The sequence below is a fragment of the Orbicella franksi genome, chromosome 9, assembly GCF_964199315.1.
Source record: "Orbicella franksi chromosome 9, jaOrbFran1.1, whole genome shotgun sequence".
Classification (NCBI taxonomy): Eukaryota; Metazoa; Cnidaria; class Anthozoa; order Scleractinia; family Merulinidae; genus Orbicella; species Orbicella franksi.
In genome coordinates, this window is record NC_138153.1 from 11660123 (window position 1) to 11674952 (window position 14830).

Here is a 14830-nt window from a genome sequence, read left to right on the forward strand (position 1 = left end):
CCGAGGGATGTCTACAAGGGATTTCGCACAGATTACATTAATTCTATCGAAAATTAACACTGCCATTCTAAATCTGTAGCAAGTGCAATGCAAATAGAAAATGTGTACACTTTTCATTTCAGTAAAACTCATTTCAAGTTTTATTATCAAAACAAACACAGATCAACAAAGAAATTACAATATTTGAACAGCGTATTTGCACTGTACTAGAAAGTTCAAGTTAAAAACTCAAATAAATGACATCGCACAACTTTGAAAAATAATTTGACAAAAAAAATTATGTATAAGAAAAAAAGTATGTAGTACACGTCTTTTTTGTCCTTGATGGCGTTAGAGTCACTTAAGAAAACTCCTCGTGTTTGCGTTGAACAAAAGAGAAAAGTGTGTTTAGGTGTATTGTAGTTCAGCCTTGAGGGCAAAATACGGCCAGCTAGTATGGTTCCTGGCCATGCTTGGGCTTCCAGGGCTGGGCAACTTCTCTTTAACTTGAGGAATGCTCCCTGGGTGGATTGCTCGAACAGGACTTTCGCAAGGTATGGTGAAGCGAGGTGTTTCGAAGTAATATGGTGATGTGGCGGGGGACAGGTAGCCATTCCAAGACGGGACCTCTGATGGCCGAACTGAAAAAGGCGACAGGTAACTGGTGGAAACGTTGCTGGTCTTGGAAACGTGCTCGCTTGCGTAACCGTGCTTCTCGTGATGGGAATACCTCGGTGGAAACATTGCCGATTTGTAATCCTGTGGCAAGGAATGGGCCAGGAAACCGGCGGACGGCGGCGCGCCAGAGTTCGGGTACAGAGCGAACGGTTGACGGAATCCGTCACCTTGCACGATCTCGCCGTTGCCTTCCATGCGGTTCTTTCGTCGTGGCCTGTATCTGTAGTTTGGGTGGTCGATCTTGTGCTGGCGTCGAAGGCGAATGGCCTCTTCAACGAAAGGCTTTTTCACCTCGTCAGATAACTGCCGCCACTCCTCGCCCAGGATTTTGCTGATTTCTGCGTTGCGCATTTTGGGGTTGTCTCGGTTCATTTCCCGTCTTCTCCCTTTGGCCCACACCATGAACGAATTGAGCGGCCGCTTGATGTGGCGATCGTCGTGCACTGCCAAATGGAGTTCCATGTTGGTGTTCCTGGTAGTCTGTACTGTACGCTCAATTCAGGGGCGAATGGAGCATTTGACAAGCATATTAGCCCTTTTATCGGGGGCCAGTTGATTGTTTTCTGACAGATTCGAATTAACAATAGACTAATGCATATGTTAGTTAGTTTCTTTGTTTTGGCACATTCACTTATTGCATTGAAAGGCGATGTTTTTTTTTTTTCTTTTCCGCAATTTATTTTCTGACTCATCTAATAGAGAACATCTCCGGGCGTAGATCAGGACTAAATTGATTTGCCGATAAATGAAAGCGAGCGGAGAATGATCATATCGCATTTTCCACTGGATATGCGGTAGCGCCAAGACAGACTACCATGGTCTTGAAACGACTTTTTCCGTCACAGAAAAACAAAAGTACTTCCTGCCGCGGTTCGCCACGATTTTCCAACAATGAGACAAAAAAAGAATAATAATAATAATACCGACAAGCCACTCTCTTTACTAGAATGTAAACAAGACATCGGCAGAAAATTAGTACAAATGCGCTTTTTGAAATATGCGTCAAAAACAGACTGCGCACGGTCGACAACCTGGTGTTTTCTTGGTAACTAACGTTCCTGAACTTAATTAACCATCTTCTCAAAATGTTACCTAAACTGCATTTTAAATGTAATTTGAATGTAATCTCTTGTTTAATTGCACAGACATGATTGTTTGTCGTCTTAATTGGACCACAAGGAATCACTGAGCGATGAACACGGTTTTCTTTTTGTTTGGAATTATTTTTAAGACTTTAGTCCCGAATCTTGCGCAATTTCTTTTTCTTTCGATTTTACGGTTTAAGATTTCTTTATCAAAGCGATATAGTGCAAATTATTTGCCATCGTTTCCTTCTACAGTCTGCATTGGAGAGCTTGTTTTGACGGTGGAGTCGCTTGAGTGGTACAAACCAAAATCTTGTCAATTGTTTGTCAGTACAATGGAACTTATGTGCCATGCTCAGTTTGTGAGCTGAACGCGTGTTTGCTAAATTCGCTTTCACTTGTCCTCGCACGATGCCCGCCGTTGACGCGCGTGTGGTTTGAGCCTTGCGTAATTGTTTCAAAGCACGTGCATGGAATCCCTCATGGTATTCTCAAGAGTGACATGCATTCTTCGTTTAAAATATCCCGCATATGTGTGTAACCATTCCCAGCAGAAGCGCCTTATGAAGGAGCGGAAATCATCTTGTAGCACATGTAAATGGTGGAAGTCATTATGTTTTTGATTTAAAAAAAAAAAAGGTAGAAATAAAAATAGGAACGTTTTTGGATCTGGAGACGTTGCAAAACACTGCTGTAAACAGACTATCGCTTTGTTTAACAGAAACCTATCTTTCGCGCGTACACACAGGGCACAGAAACCTGTTTGGATGTAATATTGAGCAATGCACCCTCACTTGCTTTGAAATCTGGTACTGTTGACATTGGATTGAGTGACCATATGCTAATTTACACAATTTTTAACAAAAAGTTATTGAAGCCGAAAGCCCGCCTAATAAAAGGAAGGTGTTTTAAAAAGTTCAACGATGAGGAATTTAACAAAGATCTGCAGCTCGCTCCTTTTCATCCGACTTACGTATTTGAGGATATAGATGACATCTACTGGGCATGGGAAGAGTTATATAAAAATGTATTGGATGACCGTGCCCCCATCAAATGCAGAAAAGTTAGGGATAGCTTCCGTCGATCGAAATTTATCACCCCAGAAATACATACCATTAGTCACAGGAAGTTCAGGAATGCTCTGAAGCGTAAATATAACAAGCCAAGAACGCCTGACAACTGGGAGGCCTACAGGATAACGTGTAACCGTATCGTAACCGTGCGACGCAGGTCCGTGGTTAATCACTTTGAACATTTATACATAAGTTCCGCCGGGAAACCTAATGAACTCTGGAACTCACTTCGTCCTCTGATGCATTCAAAGAGATGCGCACCAAGTGAATATATCACGCTCAAAGAGAACAATAAAATAATTAAAGATAAGAATCACGGATACTGAATAGTTATTTTAAAACTACAGAAAGACTGGACATCCAACAGTACACTTCTTTTGAAAATCAACCGCACTGGTCAAATATTCCAAGGAACTGGAATCAAGATGAACAGTTTGAGTTCAATTTAATTAATCACGAGTTGGTCTAGACTGCTATACAAAGAATGAAAGCAAACAAAGCAACTGGTCATGACCACCTACCACCATGTGCACTCAAGGCGTCCATTCCATCAATTACACGGCCTCTTAGTCATCTAATGAACGCTATCATTACTTTGAGAGCTGTCCCTGACTCCTGGAAACGAGGAGAGATCGTACCACATCATAAAAAGGAGTCACAATTAGAGAAAGAGAACTTCCGACCAGTCACATTTCTTCCAACAATGTCCAAGATCTTTGAACATCTTATTCATCAACAATTGACAGTTCATTTAGAGAAGATTCTTCACAATTCTATGTTTGGATACAGTAAATATCATGGGTACCCGACGGCACTCCTTGCACTCACTGAACCGTGGAAGGAAGATCTTGATAATCATAATATAATTGGCACAGTAGCCATTGATTTAAGTAAGGCCTTTGACTGCCTATTACATGACTTAATTCTAGAAAAACTTAAATTCTATGGCTTAGGTGATCATGTGCTATTTCTTCTCGCCATCAAAGAGTGAAGCTCGGTACCGCCTTCTCCACGTGAGGGAAGAGGTGTTAAGAGGAGTCCCTCAAGGCTCTGTCTTGGGACCTACATTGTTTAATATTCTTATAAATGACTTGGCGTATGTAATATCACAATGTAAGATTATCATTTATGCGGATGATACAAATATCCATTGTTCCAACAAGAACGTACGTGCTGTTGAAGACAGCCTCCATTGTGATCTTGAGAACGCAACTACATGGTTTATTCAAAATGGCATGAAACCAAATCCGATAAAGTACCAGGCTATGGTCCTTGGCAGAACAGAAGATCAGCTACTCCTTAAATTGGGTAATATTGATATTAGGACCACAGAAAAGACTAACCTCTTGGGGGTTGTACTCGACAGTAAGCTAAAATTTGACGATCATGTATCGAGTATTTGCCGCAAAGTGAGTGTTCAAATAAACGCCCTTAATAGACTGAAAAACATTTAACCACTTAAAACCAAGGAATCGTTATATCGTTCGTTCGTTCATTCATTCATACCCCGTACAGTGTGGCAGCAACCCCGTGATCAATCAAGAACAAGGATTTTCTGGTTTCGGTTTTCGGCCCCATTCAGTCACCGACCACCGAAATCGCGCTGGCTAGCCTCGCACGCATGCTTAAAGGGTATTAACCGAGGTAGCTATTTACAGGTACGTCAGCGTTAAGTAACATAGTGTGAAGTTGACCCGGGCGATTGTCATTTTCCGATTGTACTCGTGACGTCACCTCCCGATTCAACGAGACTTTCGGAAATAAACAAAAACGATGGCGGCGATCGAGTAAGTTGCACGTTCATCCTGTATGTGCGTAGAGTGTTTTCTGACAAGGCCTAGAAGTTTATAAGTTGGTGGAATCACGGACTGGGGAAGAGTTCTTTCGACAAGCCGATGCCTTCATTCTTAGAGTCTTCACGACAAAAACACCAGAAGTGTCGGCCTGCCTCACCCGATGTTCCGCCTACAAATGGAAGGGAAGGTAACATAGGGTGGAGACCTTACCCAAGAGATGCAGTTCAGCATTTTATTGTGAATTCTGTATCTTTCTCCCCCTCGAAACGTTGTGCTCTATTTTATATATTAGCGGAATCATTTTAAAAAAGCACCTGTAGTTTTGTGTCACATACTGCAGTTATAAACTTCAGCTTCGACTAAAATTTACTTGGCAATGCTTTTTTTATTGACCGCCCGGGATCTCTATCATGTTTTTTACACTGTTTTTAAGACTGGAAACTTGACCTGTATATTATCAGTTTTTGCCAATTAGCAACCCTTTTTGTCGAGGAAGGCTGATTGGTCGAGAAACTCTGCTTATGCTGGTAGTAATTGACATTTTCAATATAAACTCGGGCATTATGTAATACTAGATAGCCTACCCAATGCTTGCTTAACCTTTTGAAACAAATATTGTAGTATTTTAAAATGCAAATTTTGATGGCTTACCCCTGGGGTTGACATGGCATTGACCACCTGGTGGTGGGGGTGGGGCCCATCCCCACCACCGGGGGGTCAATACCATGTCAATACAATATTTGTTTCAAAAGATTAAGCAAGCTGCGGTGGCCGAGTGGTTTAAGGCGCTAGATGCCGGCGATAACTGGGTCACGTTTCGCGCGCTGAACGCCGTTCGCATTAAAATTTAAAAAAATAATAACTCCTCGCATTGTGAGCTTGGGCCTTCCTGTGGTATGACGTCCTCCGGGATTACGTGATTAGCATGACAGTTACAGGGCCAAATAAACCAACAACCACGAGATGTCAAAAGCTCATGCTTGAGTTGTGCATATTGTATTTTCTCGATTAAACACCCCCAGCGTTAATTTCAAATTTGTCTTCGTGAATCTGGCGTTTATTTGGCTTTTGCAATTTATTCGACCCAGGAGCACAGGGAACCCGAGCACTATAGCAGCAGTAAAAATAAATGTGCTGTTATTTACCTGTGTTCTCGTGTCTTTTTGAGTTGTTTTGAGTTGTTAAGAAGGTCTAGAAGGGATCTGAATGAAGCGACGGCGGTTTACATCTCCGAATATTATCTCGCCTACCGCTTAGTTTCGATTAACATCGTTAACTATTAACTCTCCCGATGAGAGTTAATAGTTAACGAGGATAATAGAAACTTGAGACGTAATAGGAAGGTCATAATTACAAAGTGGCAGACGAGATAATATTCGGAAATATAAACAGCCTTCACTTCATTCAAATGTCTTCTAAACGACTCGAAAAGACACAGGAACACAGGTAAATATAAACAGCACATTTATTTTTACTGCTGATATAGTGTTCGGGTCCCCTGTGCCTGGAGTTTGTTAGAGTTTTTACTCATAAGTTTTGAGAGCTAAGTATCATATAATTTAGCCTGTTCCGGGCTCTCGCTTAGTGGGGACGACCGAAAGAGCGGGCGGGCGACTATAACTTCCAGTATAAATAACTGGGTGGTCTTATTTCCCTATTTATCTAGTAGACCCGGCATTTATTCGGAACCCGGCGTTTAATCGAGAAAATACGGTATGAGGTCATGCTGTGAAATGTGGCGGAAAAGCGAAAAGCTCCCCAAATTTGCTAATTGCTGATGTTATGCAAGATATCGAAACTTCCTATTGGATTTTTGCTGCCTAGTTCATCTATAACAGGCTCTGTGCTATATATGTTTGCCACGTGACCTTCTGGCGGGGGTGTTTGACGTGATCCAAGATGGTGGAACACAAAATACCAGGAAATGTCAAAATGGATAATAAGAGAGGGTTTGAAGAAAATGATAAGTTTTTAGCTGAAATCACTGTGACGTTTGTCGTGATATGTAAACATGCTACAGTTGTTTTGAAATAAAATTAAAACAAAAGATACAAGATAGTAAAGAAATCAGTCATCCAAGAACTACTCTTATTTGCAGTACAGCATTGTTTAGCATTGTCTGTATTTATTCAATAAAAGTTGTATTAAAAGATATAGGTAACTTAATAAGAAACTTTATGTACTAAAACTTCCAAAAAGCTACTAAATATTCTACATCATCAAAACGAAGAAACAAATCTAAACCTGCTAGAATTCTTTTCGAAACATTTTGGTGTTCAATATATTAAAGCCCTTGCTTGACTTCAAAATTGTACGCATAATTACCTTTTTCAGGAACATTGCACATGTTTCAACTGTTTATAGGCGAGCTGGTAAACGACCTTATAAGGTCCACAGAAGCAAACCACAGTATTTGTTTTCACTACATGATCAGGGACAAATTTGAAAGCCAAACAGGCGAACATCTGAACACGAAAAGTGCTTGAGAGAGACTTCAGGCAGATTACCTAAAACAAACAGTTTTTCCTTTCTTGAAGGCTTCGAATTCCCACTATCACACCCCAACATATATTCTTAACTTATCTTTTTTTTTTTAAAGGTTAAACTACCCTTGTTTTACACACGTTTAACACGGATTCGTTTTTATACATGATTTATCATGAAAATCCCCTCCTCTGTCGGCGTTTCTTGTTAATGGTGAACAGCTCACTCTCCGAAAGTTGTCTTGGAGTAGGGGAAATCTTCACAGTGGTGCGAGTGGTGCGTTCGTCACCACCTAAAAAGGATGAAGATTAAAAAGTGAATCAAATTCATCTTGTTTGTGCGCCTTTTAAATCAAAAACTTGGGAAAGAACTCAAATGTGTAGCTTGGCTTTTAGCTGGCTAATCTCTGTGCGGGAAGAAAAAGCCCATGTACTTAGTGGTTGGTCTGCAGCGAGACCGTAACTTTGATATCTCCACAGCTCATGACAATAACTGTGTCAAAGACGACTGTTCTTTTTTTTATCCCATGAGTACATCGCGGAAGGATAAAAAAAGTAGAAAACCATAACAAGATAAAACCCCTGCTCGGGGAATGTAATGAAGGGTAAGATTGGTTACAGTTTGCCGTCTGGCCTAAAGAACGAGTATCACACTGATGATGAACAGACCATTTAACAGTTGTCTGCTCAGTGACCTGGCCTTAGAATGGCAGCGAGGTCGAAGGTGATCTTGGGTTTGATACAGACCCCACTGCTTTTGTTGTGCAAATCAAGTTGTTCTTATGCTAATTAGTTTTCATTTACATGATAAAAGCAGAGAGGTCTGTATCAAAGCAAGGTCACCTCCAGCCTCGCTTGCATTCATGGGCCAGGTTACTGAGCACACAACTGTGACTACGACGACGAGCCCATAGTTTTGGGCTCGAGGTTGCTAAGCCACTTATGGCGCCAAGATGACATGGAAACTAGCAAAGTACTCTCGAGTGTTTGGGCTATGTTTTTGAACGGAATTTACGATTGTTTTAGCGAACATTTATTAAAAGTAGCACTTGTCCCCCCAACTTATGTGATCTGGCATGACTCGTCGGACAAAAAAAAAACAAACAAAAACAAAAAACAAAAAACAAAAACAAAAACTGGACGGGCTATTCTATGGAAGATTGTCAAAGACGTCATTAGTAGCCGTGATCATGCTCATATAAATTACAGACATTTCTTACTTGAAGTAGCATCTTCCTCGTCGTCGTCATCATCATTGTCATCAGTAATCATCACGCTTTCTTCTGTACTGGGGGATGGAGTCGTGTTGTCTAATTAAGTGACAATTTGAAGGAAGACTGTCAAATGTTGCAGCAAAAGTCCTATGTCCTTTATTGCGAATAGATATGGGCGAAGAGGAAATAGTCTGGGGTGGGGAGGGTGGGTGGTGGAAAAGAAGTTCTTAACGTTATTATTATTTCTGTTGTTGTTGCTGCTGCTGCTGCTGTTGTTGTTGTTGCTGCTGCTGCTGTTGTTGTTGTTGTTGTTGTTTTTGTTGTTGTTGTTGTTGTTAGATGCTCACGCGCTGTTCTGAATATCTCAGCGCTGGTTTCACTGACTGGTATAAAGCCCCGCCCACACTACGCCGGAGGAATTTCAAAACGGAGATTTCACTCTGAAAACGCATCAAATGTTTTCTGTCTACACTACGCTGGAGAAATTTAAAAACGCAACAATAACCGGTCATTTCGGATTTCTGTTTGAGGAAAACTCGGTAAGGGAGATCACATGATTATCGTGACACCATCGTTTCCGAAAAGCCCCCGTTTTCAAAATGTCCGTCCAAACGAAAACGCAAAGCCAGCGTTTTCAAATTCCTCTGGTTTGAAGAGCGTTTACGAAAAGCTCCGTTTTCGTGACGGATTAGTGTGGATAGCAGACCTAACCGCAGAAACAAAGGTGCGTTTTCAAATTTCTACGGCGTAGGGTGACGGGACCTAAGCTACATTAAGACGTTGATAATTAGCATCGTTTGTTATAACATTTTCCCAACAAAGGGCACTAATTATCGTTACTGCGTCTGCTCATTGTTATGCTTACGCGCTAGTTAAAGCCAGCCTTTGAAGATAATACACTAACTCTAGGAGCAACCAAATAATCAGACATCAAACAAACAAACAAACAGACAAACAAACAAACAGCTAAATCAACTGTTTTCAGTTGTAATTACTTACCCGTACAACCAGAAATAGCTTCACAGCGAGTCTGGTTTCCCTAAAGAAAACAAAAGAGCTGTGTAAGCCTCGATGGAGGTGAAGACAAAAGTAATCCCTAAATGTTTAAGACCAATCATGATAAGTTAGCTGACAAGAGACCACCTTGCAGATAACCGAAGAACCATGATTACGAAGCAAGGCAAGCTACTGCTCCATCAAGACTGAACAATAACACTGTTGAACCTCGAGGAAAGTTGAAAGCGGCCCCGTTAGAGTATCGTGGTCCCACTTCTCTGCGCAAGAAAATATTCCTCCATTAACCAAGCTTGTTCAGTCAAGAAGACTGGATATCGGCCATGTTCTTTTTTTCCATTTTTATTGACCTCGACTACGTCTTGGTACTTGAACACGAGAAAAAAATCATCCAGCCATCTTGACCTCACTCGTGGTGAATAAACCATACAATTAATGTGTAAACCAACCTGGCAATGACAAATTTCACAGGGAGTTTTCCTCCAGGATGTTCCATCGGGCTTGAACTCCAATCCAAAGATGCATCCTTGACTACTAATACTCTGCTTCCAGACCTCAATGGAAGCGAGCTTAAATGAGAAAACAGTAAACATTTTAAGCAGATGTCTTTATAGATTGCGAGCAGTCTCTCTTTTCCTCAAAAATCCGTTGGGAAGAACGCAAAACAAGTAAGCGCGCGAGCGTGACTGTGAGCGTGACGTATGAGCGGCGATGCCGAAGGCCGATAGTAGCGCGGGCGTCGGAAGACCCCCGTGCTACTGGCGGCTCGTGGCATCGCCGCTCGCATGTCACTGTCACAGTCACGCTCGGTTTTCGAGGAAGAGAGAGCCTGCTCGCAGTCTAATGTCTTTAGAATACGTAAACTGCGCCAAGACAAGGCCTAACAATAGTCTCCTTCGGAGCTGTCATTGAGGTCGTCACGCAACTCTTCTCCCCATCAACTCCACTATAAACCACTTACGTGGGAAAAGGCGTTGCGTGACGACGTTAATAACGGCTGGGAAGGAGACTAGCCTGATAAGAGCCAGAGTTTAGATGCTAAATGAATGGTTGTAACACCGTGACATAACTTAAGCCCTGACTGTTCTTCAACTGAGGTATTTCTGGTATTCTTACTTTAGAACTACGAATCAAAACGTAGACCAGTTAATAATTTAACAATGGACCTCCGGCTCAGTAGAACAAAAATACGCCAAACATGTGTGTTGTGATATTTTTTCATCTATTCATTTGTTCGTTCATTCGTTGCTTTGCAGGTTCGTTGGTTCGTTGGTTCGGTCGGTCGGTCGGTCGGTCGGTCGGTCGGTCGGTCGGTCGTTCGCTCGCCCGTTCGTCCGTCCGTCCGTCCGTCCGTTGGTCTGTTCGTTCGCTCGATATCTCGCTATCTCTCTCCCTCCCTCCCTCGACCGATCGCTCCGGTTCGTTCATTCGTTCGTTCGTTGTTTGTTCATTAATCATTATTTTTTTAACCACGTACCTTATTTTTTAGGTCTTCAACGGTCACTAACAAGGCCTCAAAATCATCACACGTGGGGCAATCTAAATACGATGTAAGAAGACCCAATTTGTAAACGTAAGTGACTTTGAAGGCAAAGACCATGAAAATACCGAGACAGCATACTAAAAACATGATAGGTTTTCATCATCCCTTTGTAAACTAAAAAAAAGAAGGAATTTCGGAGCTGTAGATGAAATATACATCAAGCTTCCAGTGGCTGGTAACGAGATTAGTGAGATCGTCTAATTCTGGAGAGTCAGGCTAGAAACAGATGAAAATATTGCCTCCTAGATTGCCTATAGAACTTGCGTTTTAAGCTTCAAACAAGGCTTAATTATGAAGAAGTCCAATAAAGTTTCACTTACGTCCACAAGTTTTTCTGTCTATCTGTAGCTTGTACGTTGGATGGCAAGTACATTGAAACGAACCAGGATTATTGGTGCAGTTATGATGGCAACCTCCATTGTCCTGAAACAGACGCCAGTCATAGTTAGGAAACCTGGGATTGTTACGTCTCTCTTCACCAGTGAAATACTCCAAGCAGTATAGGGTTAATGTACTTGAGGTCCAATACCTTAACCCCTTAATGTTTCTGCTTGCAGAGCCTATCAATTTGCAAGAAATCCTCGAAATTTTGTCTACAGTCAACTTTCCGCTGACGAACACTCTCGTAAGCGGACCGCTCTACTTACAGACACTGTTTTCAATTCCCCATTTTACCTCCCAGTCAAACTCTGTATTTACACATTCCCGTGAGCGGACTGACACTCTCTCGTAAGCGTGCGCGGACACTTTTGAAAATAAAAAGTTGAATTTTTCTGTTGCTTACGCACTCTCGTAAGCGGATACCTCATATATAATAATTGACTCATGGAAATGAAATTTGTCTTTGATTAACACTCGCTAATGTAACTCTCCGGTAAGCGGACATCTGTCATATTTTTCTTGGGTGTCCGCTTATGGGAATACGTCTCGTAACCGGACAGTTCTATTAACGGACACTTTTTCCAGTTCCCGAGGGTGTCCTCTTACGAGAGAGTTGACTGTATTTTGAAAGTTTCTCAGACATTGCATTTCTCAGGTTTCAAGAATCCAAATAACTGCCAAGTCAAATCGTTCAACATCTCTCCATGTTGAAACTCTTCTTCCCCAGTCTCCTACGCAGCCGTTATTTGAACCTTACTTAGCAGCCGCAGAGGAGACTAGCATTGTCCTAAGGCGGAAACTGGTAGCTGCATGTGCACTGCATGCGCCCGGTGATATTATTTCTCCTGACGGCTCTATTCTCCCAGAGGAGAGTTAGGAACTAAGAAGAAGGAAGAAGTTGTTGAAAACTTTAAATCCATTAGATGTTGGCCGGTTTCTGTTCAAGGCCCAACTGCTACTTTGCATTTCTTTTGCCCTGAATATGCATGCAAGGAAGGTTAGACACTAAGAATTACGGAACGAAACAAAAAGCGGTCATCTTTTAGCTACGAATCTTTCAAGGCTGCATTATCTCAACTTCCTTTTTTCTTACCGTAAGACACTCGTTTATGTCCACACAACGCGTGGAATCACTACTGTCCATCACAAAGCCCGAGTTGCAGGAGCATCTGAGGAAAAAAAATATTAGTAAGTGACCCACGACGGAAGAGGATGGTTTCCATACGATGCAAGTTATAATATTCAATTAAACAATATAGAGCAGTTTTTCGTGGTTACATAGCCACGTCTAAACTCGAAGGGGGTCTGGAGAATTCAAGTCAGTCATGCAAACCAGAGACGCAGTTAAGGGTGTGCATAAGTTTCGAGAGTTCTCCAATCTACCCAAGTGTCTGGATAAGGTTATGTAGAGGGTCATACAGGGGTATTCTCGTGACGAGTGATTAGCTGATGTTTTATTTTCTGAAACGTGAATTTACAAAATTATTCTTCGTGATCCGTGACCTGAACGTTTTGCGTGACCCGTGAAGAACTTGAATTACTAAACCGATATTCACCACTCAAGTTTACTTCTCGGTGTTTGGATATCTCGATGAAACACTGTCTCTTGTGTTTGATATATTACTTGAAGGGCTATAATACATGTACAAGTCACTTACGCATAACTTCCAGGGTTGTTTGTGCAGACCTGTTCACATCCTCCGTTATTTGTCTGACACTCGTTTATATCTGAAAACGAAGATCGAATAGCAGATGATATTATTGGCTCTTATTTGTTATTAGAAGTTTTTATCGAACGTTAAGTTAACATTTCTTCACCTCATTTTCCCTCTAGTTAAGTTTGAGTTGAATAAAATATCAAAATAAATTATCTGCAAGTACAGTGGAATCCACCCTAACAACCATCCTGTTTTATACGGTCTTTTTGTTTTGTTTTGTTTTTTTCGGAGCTTTTCGAAAACGCTCTTCAAACCGGAGGAGTTAGAAAACACGGGCTTTACGTTTTCGTGTGGACGGATAACATCTTGAAAACGGAGTTTTTCGAACACGATGACGCCACGATAATCATGTGATTTCCCTGATCGAGTTTTAATTTCCTCAAACACAAATCCAAAATGACCGCTGATCATGGCGTTTCGAAATTTCTCCGGCGTAGTGTGAACGGAAAACATTTGACACGTTTTCAGATTGAAAACGCTGATTTCAAATTTTTCTGACGTAGCGTGGACGGGGCCTTTACGGCCCATATTTGGTCTTATTGACAGGATTTCATTGCAAGTTAAGAGGTCTGTTGGGAACCTTGCACATCTCTTGCTGTGGGACTTACCTAAACAGGTGCAGTTACTAATGGCCGCGTATCCCTGGTAACAAGTGCAGTTGTAACCTCCTTCTGTGTTGGCACAGTCTTGGTTACAACACGCAGTGTTTAGCAGACATTCGTCGATATCTGATGGCAAAGGAATGAAGAGACGATTACTCATCTTTCAACGATCAGATCAGGAACTGGATCGGACTTAGAGCATCGTTTCTCAGATCACTAGGTGTCGTTGCGCATATAATTGTAAGGTGTAAGGTGTTCAATACGACATTGACCAGCCGAAAAATTTGCTTAGAAAACCAATCCAGTTTCGTTTCAATTTCCGATATTCACTTTTTTTTGAAGTAGAGCTAGATCTGTTGTTACTGTTTTCTAGACCCTAACAATCAAAAGGCTTCTTGCCATTTGACGAAACCCACTTATAATACTTATAACTTGGAATAGAAGGGTTTTCAATTGACTGTCGAAAGTAATCAGGCGATTACTTTGGTTTTGGTTTCACTACGGTTTGAGATTGGCTGAGCAGCCCAATTGGTAAGGAATTGGTTTGGTTTTGGTTTTAAGACACTCAATTGAAAACAGCTCTAAGGCCAATGATAAACAAGAATAGCTGAGTCCATTGCAAACCTCTGCATGTTGATCCATCCCGTAGCAGCTTGAATCCATGACGACAGGCACATGAATAGCTAATAAAGAAAGACAAAACCCGAAACGTAAAAGGCTGAGAGAATTAAAATAAATAGGAATTTGAACTGGCTCATCCCACAGAGAGGCTCTTCGTCCACTGTGTCCAGAATGAATTGGAATTTTAAAGTGGTGGTTTCTATGTAGGGAGGAAACCGGCCGGAGAACCCGAAAAAAATCCTTGGAAAAAAGCGAGAATCAGCAACAACTTAACCTACTAATGATGCCAGTTCCAGGATTCGAACACAGGCCATATTGAAGGGAGGCGAGCGCTTTCACCACTGAACCACCCCTGCTCCCCAAGAAAGATTCTAGTGAAGTATATATGAAATAATTCATATTTGAACTGTAGTTATGGATGAAAGTGAAGAATGATCATCGCAGTAAATTTTCCAATTTTAGCAATTGGAAAGAAGAAGCCTGAAAAAAAAATCAGGCTTCTTCTCTCCAATTGCTAAAATTGGAAAATTTACTGCGATGATCATTCTTCACTTTCAAAGATTCTGGTCTTACAAAAAGATATCGTTATTGGAGTTAGGGTTTACATCCACGGGACAGGGAGAGAGAGCAAAGCATGGAAAAT

General features: G+C 41.5%; 2 protein-coding genes across 2 annotated transcripts in view; both read right to left on the reverse strand.

Moving 5' to 3' along the window:
• Positions 1 to 335: 335 nt before the first annotated feature.
• On the reverse strand, positions 336 to 1528 carry LOC145498223 (uncharacterized). Its single transcript, XM_081478119.1, has one exon. It carries the CDS (start codon positions 1117 to 1119, stop codon positions 388 to 390), a length of 732 nt encoding a protein of 243 aa, XP_081334245.1. The 5' UTR covers positions 1120 to 1528; the 3' UTR covers positions 336 to 387.
• A 3846-nt stretch (positions 1529 to 5374) lies between these two features.
• The window catches only part of LOC145497133 (uncharacterized), a 36707-nt gene continuing 27251 nt past the window's right edge, over positions 5375 to 14830 (reverse strand). Inside the window, exons 19-28 of the mRNA XM_081476932.1 lie at positions 14191 to 14249; positions 13573 to 13692; positions 12905 to 12974; positions 12340 to 12415; positions 11186 to 11288; positions 10800 to 10861; positions 9772 to 9891; positions 9308 to 9347; positions 8315 to 8404; positions 5375 to 7387 (exon numbers count right to left, since the gene is read on the reverse strand). Of these exons, the coding sequence (XP_081333058.1) occupies positions 7269 to 7387; positions 8315 to 8404; positions 9308 to 9347; positions 9772 to 9891; positions 10800 to 10861; positions 11186 to 11288; positions 12340 to 12415; positions 12905 to 12974; positions 13573 to 13692; positions 14191 to 14249 (859 nt within the window). The 3' untranslated portion in view covers positions 5375 to 7268. The remainder of the gene's footprint in view (positions 7388 to 8314; positions 8405 to 9307; positions 9348 to 9771; positions 9892 to 10799; positions 10862 to 11185; positions 11289 to 12339; positions 12416 to 12904; positions 12975 to 13572; positions 13693 to 14190; positions 14250 to 14830) is intronic.

Excerpts from the sequence above, each read along its gene's own strand:
- LOC145498223 (XM_081478119.1), bottom strand. The coding sequence starts at position 1,119 with ATGGAACTCCATTTGGCAGTGCACGACGATCGCCACATCAAGCGGCCG.